This window comes from Corvus brachyrhynchos, unplaced genomic scaffold, assembly GCF_000691975.1.
Source record: "Corvus brachyrhynchos isolate BGI_N302 unplaced genomic scaffold, ASM69197v1 scaffold53, whole genome shotgun sequence".
Lineage (NCBI taxonomy): Eukaryota > Metazoa > Chordata > Aves > Passeriformes > Corvidae > Corvus > Corvus brachyrhynchos.
The window spans coordinates 6,605,427-6,621,299 of NW_008237681.1; the positions used below are offsets into that span (position 1 = coordinate 6,605,427).

General features: G+C 40.8%; 1 protein-coding gene across 1 annotated transcript; it reads left to right on the forward strand.

The window, feature by feature from the left end:
• Positions 1–6: 6 nt before the first annotated feature.
• On the forward strand, positions 7–9,784 carry FKBP14 (FK506 binding protein 14; the record flags this gene model as incomplete). Its single annotated transcript, XM_017732163.1, has 4 exons — positions 7–188; positions 2,817–2,968; positions 5,667–5,794; positions 7,098–9,784. Coding segments are annotated over 4 exons (621 nt in total), but the record flags the coding sequence as incomplete, so codon positions are not given.
• Positions 9,785–15,873: the final 6,089 nt, after the last annotated feature.

Consider the following 15,873-nt stretch of genomic DNA (forward strand, 5'->3'; position numbering starts at 1 on the left):
CTGTGCTCCGCCCTGCTGTGCGCGGCGCTGGGCTGCGCGGGCGCGGCGCTGATCCCCCCCGCGGCCGACGTGAAGGTGGAGGTGCTGCACAAGCCGTTCCTCTGCCACAGGAAGACCAAGTGGGGGGACATGATGCTGGTTCACTACGAGGGCTTCTTGGAGAGGGACGGCTCCATGTTTCACTCGACGTAAGTGAGCAGCGCGTCTTCTTCGAGCGAGCTGTTGGCTGAGCTTGCGTGGGGAAATATATATGTATATAAAATAGAATCATAAAATGGCTTGAGTTGGAAGTGACCTTAAAGATTCCTTGACTCTTCCACTAGACCAAGTTGCTCAGAGCCCCATCCGACGTGCCCTTGAACGCTGCCCAGGTTGCTCAGAGCCCCATCCAACCTGGCCTTGAACACCTCCAGGAGTGGGTCATCAACAGCTTCCCTGGGCAGCCTGTTCCAGTGGCTTGCCACCCTCACAGTAACGAATTTCTTTCTAATACCTAATCTGAACCTACTCTCAGTTTAAAGCCGTCACTCCCTGTTCTGTCACTATATGCCCTTTTAAATAGTCTCTCTCTATCTCTCCTGTAGGCTCCTTTGAGGTACTGGAAAGGTGCAATTAGGTCATCCTGGAGGTTTCTCTTTACCAGGCCGAACAGTCCCAATTCTCTCAGTCTTTCCTCCTAGGAGAGGTGCTGCTCCGTCCCTCTAATAATGTTGGTGCGCCTTCTCTGGACTCGCTCCTTTATCTGTATATATCTATATATATTTATTTATTTTAATATAGATGATCTCTTTTGCTCGTGCTTTCCTGAATCCAGACTTCTCACAGGGGTCTGCAACCCATCTGCGAAGTAGCTCTGTGAGGGTTTTTTTTTCAGGGGCAAGTGTTTTGTTTTGGTTTTTTTTCACTCCTCCCTCCCCAGACGCCCCAAACTTGCGTTTACTTGTGTGCAAGGAAGCAAAAGCAATGCATGAATGTCTTATTTGGTTTTGGATAAAAGAGTTTAAATAACACTGCATAAACTTGTCATTGGGGCCCCTCCCAACTGCCACCTGTTCTCAGAAAGTTTGGTGTGAAGAACTGTCTCACAATGCTGTTCAAGACGAACGCCAACAGTAAGGCTTATCTCCCTTCCCAAGGTAATAAAATAAATCTTACTTAGCCTTTGTTTTCTGGTCAGTCTGTAGGAAGTAGAGCCATGTGGCATTCCTTAAAAGATGGGGATGTTATGCACGGAGCACCTCTCCTCGGTGGAAAGGTTGAGAGAACTGGGATTGTTCAGCCTGGAAGAGAGAAGGCTTTGAGGTGACCTAATTGTGCCTATCCAGTGCCTCAAGAAAGATGGGAGGGAGACTTTTTGCAAGGGCATGTAGTGACAGAACAAGGGAGAATGGCTTCAAACTTAGAGAGTGCAGGTTTAGATTAGGTTATTAGAAAGAAATTCTTGACTGTGAGGGTGGTGAGACGGCTGCCCAGGGAAGTTGTTGAGGATCCATTCCTGGACGTGTTCAAGGCCAGGTTGGAAGGGGCTCTGGGCAACCTGGTCTAACTGAAGGTGTATCTGCCCATGGCAGGGGGATTGGAACTGGGTGGTCTTTAAGGTCCCTTCCAATCCAAACCGTTCTGTGATTCTGTGATTTAGGTGCAGGTTTTGGTATGTGATCTCAGCTTTTTAATAGGTCTTGTGCTATGCATGAATTTGTTTGGTTTCTAAAGCAAGCCATTAGTTTTAAAAAAAAAAAAAGTTACATGCGTCCTTCGACTACCGGCAGCACAATCACAGCTTTTCATTATTCTTTACCTGCCCCCGACCAGACAAGTCAACATACCAGAGCCACAGAAATGCAAATAGGAGGAAGAGCCAGAAATTCTACGGAGTCTAAGAGCCTGCAACGACTTGCTAATGCTGGATGTCCTGTAAAACATCAACGAAGTGTTAATAGTGGGAGACAGCAAAATACTCAAGTCTCTGCAGGCTGCCTGAAGGCTACTTTTGTATATTTAAAAAAAAAAGACAATTTTGCATGTTTATGCTCTTGTAGATGATTCAACTAAAATCTCACTAATTTTCTCTTGTAGTTAACTTGCCTCTCTAAAAGGACTTCTAGTGACACTCTAAAGTTTTTGCTGCTGACTAACTTCTGTAAGTGTTCTGTTTTCTTCTTAAACACCTTTCCTGCATGACTAGTAAATAGAGCTTTTAAATTCCTTGTCTGTTAGTAGAGTGAAAGTAGTCCGGGTTGTACCACCTGGTTAAATCAGGAAAGGGTTTTTTCTCCCTGATCTAAAGTTGAATGTTTTGCATGCGTTTGTTTCTGTTTTTTTCTAGACTGTTATGTAGTTGTTTAGTTTTGGGGTTTTTTTCCCTAATGGCTTCTTTTGAAAGAGATGTGGCTGATTCTTCTAAGCATGTTAGATGTATATTGCTATCATGACCATGCTGGTCTGTGATATGCAATTTACCGAAGTTTGTAGATGGCTTTGACTATAGATTTTTAAGAAAAATGCTTTTCTACTCTGATCAGTTTCCAAGTGGAAGTAGGTGATCAGGGAAGTGAAGGTGGAGATCTGGGTTGATTGGTGTTGTCATAAACACACCAGGTAAATGTTGTTTTATTTCTTTCCACTTCTCAAGGAACCTTGTCATGCAAAGCATAAGTTTTAAAGACTTTGAAAGTGTAAGTCTTTCATTTTACAGACGTCAAGGTACCGAGTAGTGCTGTGTTTTTAACTAGATATTTACATTATGAGCATATTCCATCTGCCTTTTGTGGAACTTGATGCTTAAATATGAAGTGTTTTATTCCTTTCTTTTCCAGTCACAAGCATAACAATGGTCAACCTATGTGGTTTACACTTGGCATAAGGGAAGCTCTCAAAGGCTGGGACAGAGGTTTGAAGGACATGTGTGTGGGAGAGAAGCGGAAGCTAACTATTCCACCAGCCCTTGCTTATGGAAAAGAAGGGAAAGGTAAAACATGTGAAGCCCTTTCCTTGCTCTAATTGTTTCTATTCTCTGTATTTTATGTTATTCTAGGGCTAAGAGGTTAGCAAGCTTTCCAGTTTGATTCTGTTAAAGAAGAAAAATTGAGGGAGTTGGGTGCTCTTTCTCATAAATTTGTTTTCTGCAGTAATATCCATTAAGTGGCTATGTGGTGAATGCAGGAAAAAAACCCCAGAAACTGATGGTAGCTGCTGTGCTGTATGTTCTAAATGTCTTTTCTGTTAGTGCTGTGCCCAGCAGTTCCCTGCGTCTTCTTTTTTTTTTTAGTTTGTTTTTTTTTCTCCCTTCTTTTACAGTCAAGTGGAGGTGGTTGCTTAGGTAACAGTTGGCTTTTTGGCTGTTGGATCTGTTTTTGTGCTAATACTTCATGAATGTGCATGTGCAAGCCTCATTCTTGCTTGCAGGTTTCTTTTAGAACCTTGTACTACTGCCCAGCCGGTTCTTGGATGATACAATGAAAAGTCACTGTTTATTTCTCCCTATAGAGACATTAATTCTTTCCCTCTTAGAGCTGTTTTCAGTTTGGGCGGTGGTCCCTGTTATCCACAGTAAGATGTGTAGGTGCATGGGCATGTTGTCACCTACTGAAAATGCACTGACTGCTGTGCAGACAGATATAAACATCCTTTGTAGAGTTTACTCAACCTGTCTACTACTGAGGGTGTTTGGGGCTTTTCTTTTCAAGTATTTCCAGATTCCTATAACGGGGGGGCCAGATTTGGAATATGCAGTTGCTTAAGTGGCAGCTTGAATGGTTCTGTTTCTGCTTTATGGGATTTGTTTTAGTTAACTTATTTTGAGCAATTATTATGAATATCTATGTCATGACAAGAGTTGCAACAAATGACCTATGGTAGTGCAAGGTTCCAAAGCAGAAGGGATGAATGTCTAGGAACATATAGTCTATCCTGCTAATGTTCTCTCCCATCACTATGAGACTGTTTGGGAGTGAGGACTGTGTGCAGTTCTGTACCTTCTGGCAAGTAGGGCTGCACATAGGCTTTGGACTCCATATTACCTCATGCTAGGTAGTATTCATGCATACAGCATACTTCATACCTTCCTCTCTTGAATGTACCAGTTTAACACATTTTTCTAGAAGCTCTGCTTCAGCGTTCAAGATACAGTATTAGAAGTAATCGTGTTTCTAGTAGGGAACGGGAACATGCGGTTGTCATTTATTTGTCTTTATGCAGGGAACAGCTGTACATTTTTCCACAAAAAGATATGAAATGCTGCAGTGCTCATGTAGTCATCAGCCCTAATTGTTTGATTAATATGTAAAGCACTAAAGTTGTCCTTCAAAGACTTGCAAGCCTCACCTCGGTGTTTAGTGCAAGAAGGTTAAACAGCTAAACACTGCTAACTGCTGTAAGAACTGCTAAGTGCTTTAGGAAGACTTTGAAGTATTTGGCCATAATTATGTTGCTGTTTTCAAATTATGCCCTTGAAGACAGAATTATTTCATTTTCTTCATGCTTTCTCTGAATGCACATAATTTCAGTAGCCTCCCACCTTGCTTGCTGTCTGACTCATTATTTGAGTCAGATGCCTTTTTCTGTAACACTCAAAAAAATTACCTGTGTTCCAAACCCTAAACAGGGCACTATGCCCTGTGTTTCCAGAAGATTCTGCATGTTTATCATCCCAGAAATCTAAAAGCCCATTGGTTATTGCAGTTCAGGGTATATTTAACACCATAGCTCCAAACAAGTAGATGTGGATTATTTTTTCCCTGTTTTCTCAAGGCAAAGAAATAGTTTTTGGGGTGCTGCCATCCAGTATAGAGATATATTTGGTCCTATTCAACCTTTCTGTATAAAGGAGCAAAGTGATGTGCTAAAAGGTCTTTGACAGTAGCTTCAGCCATCAGCATGAGGGCATATTGCATCTCTGTGAAAGCCAATGCCTGATAAACTGAAATCCTCGAGGTGTGGTGGCGTGGGGGAGTGGTCTGTGGCACTATTAGGAAGTTACTGGTCTGTTCACCTACATCAAAAACGATGTAGTGATAACACATGCTTTGTGATTAGGTTTGGGTACTTAGTTTCTGCTGTGTGTTTGGAAATAGCTCAGTACTTTGTGCACTGAGTCCAGAGACTGCTGTGGGAGACCAACATTGTCACTACCCTTCTGTCCTTCTCTGCAAAAGAGTTTTTCCCTGTGGCAGAACAGCAGATACAAGGTATCAGTTGGCAGTGGAGAGGAATTTCGAGACTGACGGGGTAATGGTGTACTGGGGAGTACTAAATTCTCCCTTCTTGCTGCCCTGTCCGTTACTCTTGGCTGTAGCCTGTCTGACTGTACAGTCTCTTTTATTGTTTTCCAGTTTATCTGGCTCTGGCCATGAAAGAAAGAAGATTCAAGAATGTTGTTTGATAAACTTGTGATGGTAATTGCTGAATAAGAGCTTGCATCAACACCTACTAGTCTCCAACAAAACTAGTTGCATCTAAAGCTGCATATATGCTGTAAGGGCTGCTCTGAGTCCAGGCTGCAGGCTGAAATGGTTGAGGTCATCACTGTTAGAGATACTTATCCTTGCTAGTTCAAACTGTAGGATGCTTTGAAATGACCAGGATTACTGGAACATTTCTCTGACACATATGGCTTTTATATGGCATTGAATATATAGTTGGTTTTAACTTTTCTCCATTTTGGGCAGGAAAAATTCCACCTGAGAGCACACTGATTTTCAACATTGACCTTCTAGAAATTAGAAATGGACCAAGGTCTCATGAGTCATTCCAAGAGATGGATCTTAATGATGACTGGAAACTATCCAAGCAAGAGGTGAGTGGGTTATCCTTCTCTTGTGAGCAAATCTAACAGGATGGGAGAGTGAAAAAGAATGCACATCTATGCTGCACTGCTCTGAACCTTGCATCCTAGTGAAAATTCCAGACTGGAGGTTCAAAAGGAGCCTTGGTAAGCTGAGGATAGGCATGTGACTCATGTGTGCCGCATGCTTATGGAAGACTTGGATAAAATAAAGCATCTTAGGAATAAAACCAGACTTCGGGGCTTTTTGGATTTAATTGCTGATTTATTAATAAACTGGAATTTCTTCTTCTGTAGGGCAGTCCTGTTTCATAGCATTCACTCTGTGAAGGACATGTATTCAGCATTATTCACCATCTGCTTGCCTCTTATTTTCAATCTTCTGATTCTCCAGTGTGCAAAAGTGATCCATGAGAAGTTAGTATAAACCACTGAGTTCTTTTTGATTTGCATCTGGTACAGTTTACAAGACCCAGAAGGCTAATTAATCATTTGTACTATGCATCACACAGTGTCAGTGTGTGTAATGTCTGTGTATTAGGAATGTAAGCAATAACCTTGACAAATCCCAGAGAGTGAAATGACTAAAACAGACCCGAAACATGGCCCATGGTTCTTACATGAGTGGTATCTGTTTAATAGATGAGTATGTTGGTATTGTTGTTTTTGTAGAAGGCTCTGCAATTCATAACACTTGGGATCTCTGTAAGTTAAACCTTAAAAACTTAGTAAAAACAATCTGATGTCGTTGAAAACACTGTTTAGCATTAATATCTAGCTTAATGTAAGTAAGTGTTCCAGTGGTCTGTTTAAAACCTGCCTTGGCTCTTTGTCCTTCAGAATTTTGAGATGTCTAGAAATCTTTTAAAGTATTTCCCACTGGAGCAGCAAACACTGAGATTATGGACAGATTTATGTATATATTTGGGGTGGCTGTTTATATGTACTGGGTTGTCAGGGTGCTGGAATGTGGAAAAGTTGTCTCTGACCAATTGGTAGCTAATAACTTCTGCCCAGCTGTTTGTACTTTACTGTATAGACATTAGAAGACAGGCTGTCCTGGCTCATTTTTTCAGTCAGATACCATAAAGGTAGGCAACAGCTTTGCTAGTTTTACTGTCACTTCTATCACTAAAGACTCTTCACTCCAAGGGACTGCAGAATCTGTTAGACAAGTATTATTCTGGCAGTGGCATAGGAGGAGGGTATCTGTTACCTAATACCACCATCCTGAACATAGCATCCCTCTGTTATGCTGCAGTAATCAATTCTTTCGTAAGTCTGAAAATGTTCACTCTCACCTTTTGTCTAATAGGTGAAAATTTACTTGAAGAAAGAATTTGAAAAGCATGGAGCAGTGGTAAATGACACCCAGCATGATGCTTTGGTTGAAGACATATTTGATAAAGAAGATGAAGACAGTGATGGGTTTATATCTGCAAGGGAATTTACATACAAGCATGATGAACTGTAGAAAAGGGTGGCATAATTTTTTTTGACACAAATAGTGGTGACTTAGACTGTCTGATTCTCGTGTCATCTTAATTCTGTGTTTTGGAGTTGAGAATTGCTGTTGGCAAAGAAACACTTTGTTTATAGAAAAGAGATTTTCTCTTCATTATGTACAAATGTTTTAAAGTATTTTAAAGTGTGAAAATGTACTCCTTCTATAGCAAAGACTTGTACATCAGTGTTTTTTAAATTTTGTATTAAATTATTTTTCAGAAATGAAACAAACTTTCCAGTTACCAAGCATAAAAATCAAAATCCAGTTCAGTGACTTTCTGTGATTTGTTTGTGTGCCAAGATCACTTTCAGCAGCTACCTTACGTATAACTTGTAGTCTGTGGCCTAATTACTTGACCTTCCTTCTTGTGTGTCACTGCTTAAAAAGCAGTGTGCTGACCTTGGGTTTTTTTTCCAGATTTTTAAAAGATGTAGTAGAAGGCATCAGCATCTCTTTATACAGCTGAGAAACTGATACAAAGCTGAATGAGAAGAATGGTTATAGTGTGCTGATCTTGCCCTTCTAAAGGGAGAGTGTTACCATCCATGGCAATAATTGTCTGCATTTTTTGTTAAATTTTGTGAACAAAGCAGGAGTTAAATGTCAGACTTTCACTTCTACTGCCAGCAACATTCTAGGAAATGTCTGTAGTTTGGAAAGCAGCAAGTTGTGCTGCAGTGCAGAGGTGGTGTCCTTTAAATGTACACATGCATTTGTTTTGAAACTCAGACTTAGCATTCATCAGAAAAGATCATGCCTTTCTCTCACAGTTTGAGGGGGATATTGAGCAGAATACTACAAGTGTGAAGTTTTTCCTCTTGCAGAAGGGAGAGTGTACTGACAGGAGCATCAGTACGGTCTGAAGAACAGTTTCCATGGGCTTGTCTGCTATGCAGCTGCGTGAGTCGCAGAACTTGTTTCATTGCCCCTTTGCAGCATTTTTCACAAGTAGCACACAAGTGATAAGAATTTTAAATAATAAAGTGGAGTTTTAGAAAAATAAAGGTGTGAGGTAAATGTTATGGTGCTGTGTCTTTACAGAGGTGAAGATCATTAGGATTTCAAACACAAAATTGGAGTTCAAAGAGGAGAGGAAGAAATTTTTGGAGAGGAAGAAATATTTTGCAATTGTCCATGGTTTCTTAAATGAGAGGGCAAGGTATCTCAGGGACAGAATTTATTCTGACATCACTAACCTATGGGTCTATGAACACAGCATTGTACTATGTTGCCCAAAGCTATGTAAGGACGCGAAGCAAATCCAGTTGTATGAAACCGAGATTGCTGCATTGCACTGACCCTTAACTACCGCAAGCTGAGACTGCATTCAAGGTTCTCAGTGCTGTGGGTGAGTTAGATGTTTCCCTGCCACCTAGTGTTGCAATTGAGGATTCGAAGACTGCTTCATTAAACTGAGTTCAGCCGCAGAGGGGCATTTAGAGATGCCTGTCAATAGTGACTGTTGAGAGGGAAGAGGAAAGTTGTAGGTGAAGGTGAGCAGCGTTGGGCTGTTCTGTTTTGGTTTTCTTCCAGCATCTGACATTTTGTGGGTGGTGTTCTAAGTGACAGGGAATTGTAGCCATGCATTTTGTTTTCAGTAACCTTAGATCTTTTTCCTCAGTAATGCTGTCTGCTTTTCTTGAACCCAGTAACACTTGTGCTTTTACGGCAGTGAGTTTCACAGTAAAATAGTGTAGGAAAATGTTTCCCTTCTGTTTTAGGCTCATTGCCTGCTCTTACTCTTTTATCGTGAAGAAATAATGAATAGTCGTTACCTATTTAGCTCTTCTGACTGGTCTTGGTTTTGCACATTGATGTTTTTTCCCATCACTTAGGAAAATCAAGCTTGCCTGACTTCATTGCCCAAGGTTGGTTGCATGTTCTGTGCTGGCTGTCTTGATTTCCCCTACAGGCTCCAGAGCACTGGGCACCTGTGGGCAGCTCAGTACACGTGTGTTGTTTATCTTGTACTGGGATAGCTGCCTTATCAAACAGTGTCCTGTCTTTCTCTGTTGACTGTGTGGGGAACGTAGACAATTTGTATAGCCTAGGCCAAGGGGGGCTAATAGCTGTGAAGCTGATCTTTAAGCTGGTTGTGCCTGCATGTGGGAACTGTCAGGTACCCAACCAACCGAATGGGAAATACTGTGTGTGTGTGTGCTGCTGGGAAGAGCAGAACTGAGACTTACCTTGGGTCTGTGAGGGTTTTAGATCATTGTTTGCAGGGTTTAGCATGTTCTCAAAACATCTGGCTGGGGAATGAAAGCATAAAAGCATGGGATAAAATTTGCCCATGTTACTGACCTAATACATTAAAAGTTAAGATTAAATAATGGGGTGTCAATATGTGACTCCAGTTAGGGCCAATTGTTGTTTCTTTTATATTAAGAAGGAGTTTATAGTCAGTGACTGCAGTGAAATGTATATAGGCATTATCTTCTGCTTGGATTTTTAAAGCATTTCATAAAAATAAACTTTTAGTGAATGTGTAGTTACTTGTTAATGCCAGCAGAGTGTTAAAGCTGCAAGACCAAGATGCTTTATTTGTTGTTGTGTATAGGTTTATGCCAAATGAGAGCATGGGTTTTGTTCTTAATAATTTTCTTGAGAGCTGTGTTAAATTCTGAAGTTGAACTGAAAATGTTTTTTAAAAGTGCAGAACCAGCAGCAGATTTGAGAAGTCACTTCAACTTGATTATCATTTGCTATTGTTAAAGTCCTCCTGTGAAGATGAAAGGCTTTCCTAGGTAGAAGTAGCACTGCCTGTTTTAACTTCAATTGCTTTTGCTTGTTAATCCACAGGGCAAACTGCTGGAGTGCCGGCAGGAGCCAGCCAACAACCTCCAGGACACCAGAGGCAGGCAGCTGCCTGTCCCCTGACGTGGGGAGGAATATTGGAACTTCAGTGGCATTCAGGAGTGTTTCGGCTGGCTTGTGTGTGAAGTGCAAGGTGTATTTCTCCTGAAGAAACAAACCCTCACTGCATATCTGTAGAACATGGCACTTGAAAAAGTGGAGAGGGTTCAAAACAGACCACTCTGCTCCTGCATCTTACAGCCTTCTTCAAACATTTCTTGTTGGTTTGTGGTTATTTAGGAAAATATATAGTGATGTTTTTTAGAACTGCAGCCTGTCAATCACAGCCAGTATCTAACAATTACAGTGGGAGTTGCTGCCTTCTGTAGGTACAGAAGAAGCCTTCAGAGCACATTTTATTTGAAAATTCTTGACATGCAATGCAATGACACAAGAAAGCTTTTGGCAAAGCTTCAGGAATGGTGCTTTAGTCTGAAATGTTTATTAAAGTTTTCTTTTTTGAGATAAACTGACAAGGCAAACAGTGGTGGAAGTGAACAAATCACTTTACATCTGTTCAGTACCTTATGTCATAGAATTATAGAATCATGTATGTTGGAAAAGACCCTTAAGATCATCCAATCCAACTGTTAACCCAGCACTAGCACGTCCACCACTCAGTCATGTCCAAGTGCCACATCTACATGTCTTTTGACTACCTGCAGGTATTTCAATGGTTCCTCCACCACAATCCTGGGTGATCTTTCCCCATGCTTGACAATCCTTTCCATGAAGAATTTTTGCCTAACATCCAATCTAAACCTCCCCTAGTACAACTTGAGGATGTTTCCTTTTGTCCCGTGCCTTGTCACTTGGGAGAAAAAGTCTACCCTCACCTCGCTACAACCTCGTCAGTAAGCTGTAGAGAGTGATAAGGTTTTCCCCCTCAGCCTCCTTTTCTCTAGGCTAAACACTCCCAGCTCCCTCAGCCACTCCTCATCAGACTTGTGCTCCAGACCCCTGAGCAGCTTCCTTCCCTTTTCTGGATGCACTCCAGCACTTCAGTGTCTTCTAGTGAGAGGCCCAAAACTGAACATGGGATTTGAGCTGCAGCCTCACCAGTGCTGAGTACAGGGGGAGCAATCACTGCCCTCATCCTGCTGCCCACACTACTGCTGAAACAGGTCAGGCTGCTATTGGCCTATTTGGCCACCTGGGCTCACTCTTGGCTCAGGTTCAGCTGCTGTCAACCAGCATCCCCAGGTCCTTTTCTGCAGGGGAGCTTTCCAGGCACTCTGCCCCACCCTGTAGCACTGCCTGGGGTTGATGTGACCCAGCACTTGGCCTTGTTGAACCTCGTACAGTTGGACTCAGACCATTGATCCAGCCTGTCCAGATCCCTCTAGAGTATGTCCTTGTGCTGCCAGGAATATCCCAAATACAGAGTGTTTTGGTATTTTGGTGAGTAAGGTATGTTACAGAGTCATAAAATTGCAGTGTTAAGTACATATAGAACAAATTGCTGCCATAATTTCTTCTTCGTGATATCTTCAATGAAAGTCATACATAGTTGGTTTCCAGAGTACTTCAGTGTAAAAAATAGATTGTACAGGTCAGCCCTTAAACTACCTTTGTCATACATGTTCCCCACATCCCATTGTTTATAGGTGTTCTATCCCTTGATCCAGAAATCCTAGTTTCAGATGCAGGTGGGTATCAGCCCGGGCAGCTGTCTTGCTGTGATATTGAAGCCACGAGAGAACAGTTTCTTGTGGAGATGTCTCCATAGCATGAGCAAGAGAGACTCCTCTCCCTAAGTGAACTGAAAAAGATTATTATAGAGGTGGTAAACTGACTGAAAATCTCAAGGGTTGTCTTTTTACATTGTCAGTGGGAGAAGGGAGAAAGGTGGGGGGAGGAGAAGTGTTCTGAAGGTTTAGTCTGGTTTTTTTTTCTTTCTTTTAGGTCTGTTAATAAACTTCTTGATATTCTTTTAAGTTTTGTGCCTGCTTTGCTTTCTCCTAATTCTTATCTCACAGAAGCAAAATAAGTAAGTAATGGATATTTTGAACCTAACCACTACAATTGGGAAAGCTCATTGCTTTGGGGCATTCTGGGAAAAGACACAAAGCTAGGGAAAATGTCAGAGAGAGTAGAATTATGTAGAGTGATGTGGGAAATGCAAAACATTTTATTTCCTTGATCCTTTGGCATCTGCTTACTTGGAAGAAAGAGCACTGGCAGCCACTGATGTAAGGACTGCAAATAATAAGGCTAGTTCCTGATTTGACTTTGATTATAAACCACTCCTTTGGACAGTTCCTGTATGGAGTTTAAGGCAAAATTTAAATTCACACTTCCAAGGTCTGTTAAAGAATTTTCAGAATAGGTATGTTAGAGTTTACTTCTTGAAAATACATTGGCCTCATCGTAGAGTTTTTGCAAAAATCCCCAAAACACAGCCCAAAACACACTACCCCAAGCCCTTTAATTTGTCTTCAATGCTGAATTGTTTTTGGTAACAGGAAATAAATAAAAACTGCTTATATTTGTATAATCCTGGATAATTTTAGCTTCTCTTGAAAGTTAATCATAATGCTTACATTCTGTGTCCTAGTTTTCTCCTGGTTCAGAGGAAAAATAACTCTCTGACAAAATAAGGATCTTTCTTTAGCTATACTGCTTCTGTTTTCATGCCTGTGCTTGATTATGTCAACAGTTTCACACAAGAAATATAATTGACAATCTCAGTAGGAGGCTGTTTAGGGACAAGAACATGATTATCATCTTCCAGCCTGGGGGGGATTCAGATGGAGGCTCCTACTGCATCACATTTCTTCCTCCTGGGAATTTTTATTCCAACAAAAGGTTGGTTTACCTAGGGGTTGTATCTGGTCAGAGACCATGCAGTATTTCTGTCGAATGATGTAAAAAAAGAAGGAGCTTGGTTTATCTGAGAAAGTTGCCATGACAGAGGATAGTTTGAAACATGGCAGGTAAATAATTTTTTGCAAATTTTCTGAAGGTCATGTTCCTTGTAGGCTGGAGTTTGTCCAAAGGGATAATTTAAAATCTTTTTTCTTTTTTTTCTTTTTTTTCTTTTTTTTCTTTTTTTTCTTTTTTTTCTTTTTTTTCTTTTTTTTCTTTTTCTTTCCCTTTCCCTTTCCCTTTCCCTTTCCCTTTCCCTTTCCCTTTCCTTTCCTCTTTGCATTTCCATTAGGTAAACAAGGACAAACCCACTTTTAAAATATTAGGGTCTGACTGCAGAAATCCAGTGGAGCCAACTCTTCAGAGCTCCCCAAATCCCAGCTATATTTTCCTCTAAAAAAATCTGAGGCTGATGCTAACTACCATTAAAAGCTGTCTTCATTTTAGACACGATGCTTCTAATTTCTAGTTTGTGTCATGACCTGCATAAGGAGATTAAATGATGCAGGATAATTGATTCCTCATCTGGGAGTCAGGCTGGAAGCATTAAATCAATCCTGTCCTCTTTCACGTTATTGCCATTGAAATTCCTTTAAAGCAGGTATGCTTCCTCTTCTGCCTCTTTCCCCAAATAGTGAACTAGGTAACACCTATTTCTTTTGTGTGCTTGGCCTGCTCTCTCTCTGGAAGTAAATAGCAGAGTTTACCTCTGGTCTCTCTAATCTGCTGGAATATGTCTTTAGAGAATAGGTTTTCATTCCACAAATGCAATGCAAAATGGTTTTGTGTTCATCTCTGGGAATGGGCTCTGTAGGTCTGTAGCTAATGGACTAATTGTAGTTGAAAGGAAATCACAACCTGCTGGATTTTACTCTTAGCAACGCTGACCACAATACTTAAGAGAGACAAGACTGGTGATGTTCCTTCATTTTTACAGAAGGTGAGTGTGGATACAAATATGCAGCTAGCAAGAATTTCTCTTGCTTCTTTCCAGTCCTGTGAGATATTTTTCTCTCTCACGGAAGATATTAGCAGAGTTCTATAAGCTATGAACACCTGCGACCTTGCAAAGCTTTGTTTATGGTACAGTAGAAAAATATTTTGACAATGGAAGTTTTAGGATTTTAGCCAATCACCCCCAAGGGGTGGCTGATCCTTTGGCCAATTAGACTATGAAGAAAAAAAATCTATAAAAGAGTTGTAAAATAATTAAACAAATGAATCTTGCTGCACAATTCTTGCCTGCTGGATTTCTCTTCTCCTCCCTACCACTGCGGGATACCGGGATAGGTGGGAATTTACCTTTGCATCCAGTATCTCAGCCCTTATGTGCCATCATGTCTTCACTGCTGTTGTCACTACCAGCAGCTGGGTTAAATCCTGGGCTTCACATGTTCACATGGCAGACTTGGAGAAAACACCAGGGCCCTTGGGCTGGCAGGGAATAGCAGGGAAGATAAGCAGGGGAATATCTCTCCATACCGTCCAGTTTTTCTTGGCTGATATCCACACCAAATATGAGGAAGTTTAAGAACTCCTGGGTAATTTATTATTTACATTTCTCTGTTAAAATATGTACATAAGAAATAACATGCAACCAGCATGAAACATACAATACAGTGTGAGCTTCGTAATTTTGCCCATCTATTAACTACTATTTTCCAGTTGAACCTTGTGGATAAGGCCATTTATGTAAACATGGACTGTTTTATGACAGAGACAGTTGTGAACATTTTAGAAAACAGAGTTTTCCAATCCTTTTGGAAGTTCAGGAGCCAAAAGTACTTCTTTTATTTTAGTTAGAAATATTTCTGTTATTAGTGATCTCTTCCCACCTTGCAGCTATCTACCCCTTCCATGAATAAAGAAAATACCTTATTCATGGAGAGAGTTTTTTGGAGTCAGAATTCCTTGAAGGCATATTACAAAAAACCAAAACAAAACTCTCCAAGTTTTAAGTCTCCTGAAAAATGGAATACTGGAAAATGCTGCAGCAAAAACATCTGTAGCCCAGGAAGGACATGCCACTGCTCACAGCCCCCAGTGAATGATGTGTGTGGGAGGAGAGAAAAGGTTGCTGACACTGCATAACTTTCAGGAGTACTCAGCAGACCTGTTGCTGTGGTTACTAACCAGAGCCTCCCCTGTATGAGTGCTATTTGCACGGTGCCAGATGGCTGATAAATCCCATTGGGGAATTTGCTGTCCCTTGTGTTACTGTCCGATCTTTTCTCTGAGAGCTATGATTTAATTTACAGCAATTTACACATAGATTATTCAGTCACAACACAATAATATAAGACATAAAACTGCTGCAGGTATGCAGTCACTTTAGTGAACTCCTGTATCACCTGCATAACACCAGAAATGTATTTTGTCTTATGTATTGATGTTCAACTTGTTGCAATTTGATGAATAATGCTGAGAAGAAAAAAAAAACTATGCTTGAATTTTAATGTAATTTTAATAACACAGTTACTGCAGCACATTTATTGCAGAGGGAAGTGAGATGCCTTTTGCAGTTCATTGGCCTGCCACAAGTATTTCTGTACAGGCAGCATCAAAACCATGAAGCATAGATGAAGATTAAAGACGCTCATTGCATAAGAAAGTAATGCTGTTGCCTCTGTATTTTCTGCTGCTTTGGTGTCATTACTGCCTTACCCTCTCAGGATGACAGTCCACCTGCCTGGACTATTTATTATTATGAGTCTTAAGCTATTATCAAGTGCTTTAGCCTCGTTGTTACAAGTGAGGTTCTAACACATTAAAAAACCCCAATATTAATAAATGTGTCTTGTGGTACTTTTTTAGAGTTACAAACATAAATATGCTGTCCCAGATTTCTGTGAATTAAAAA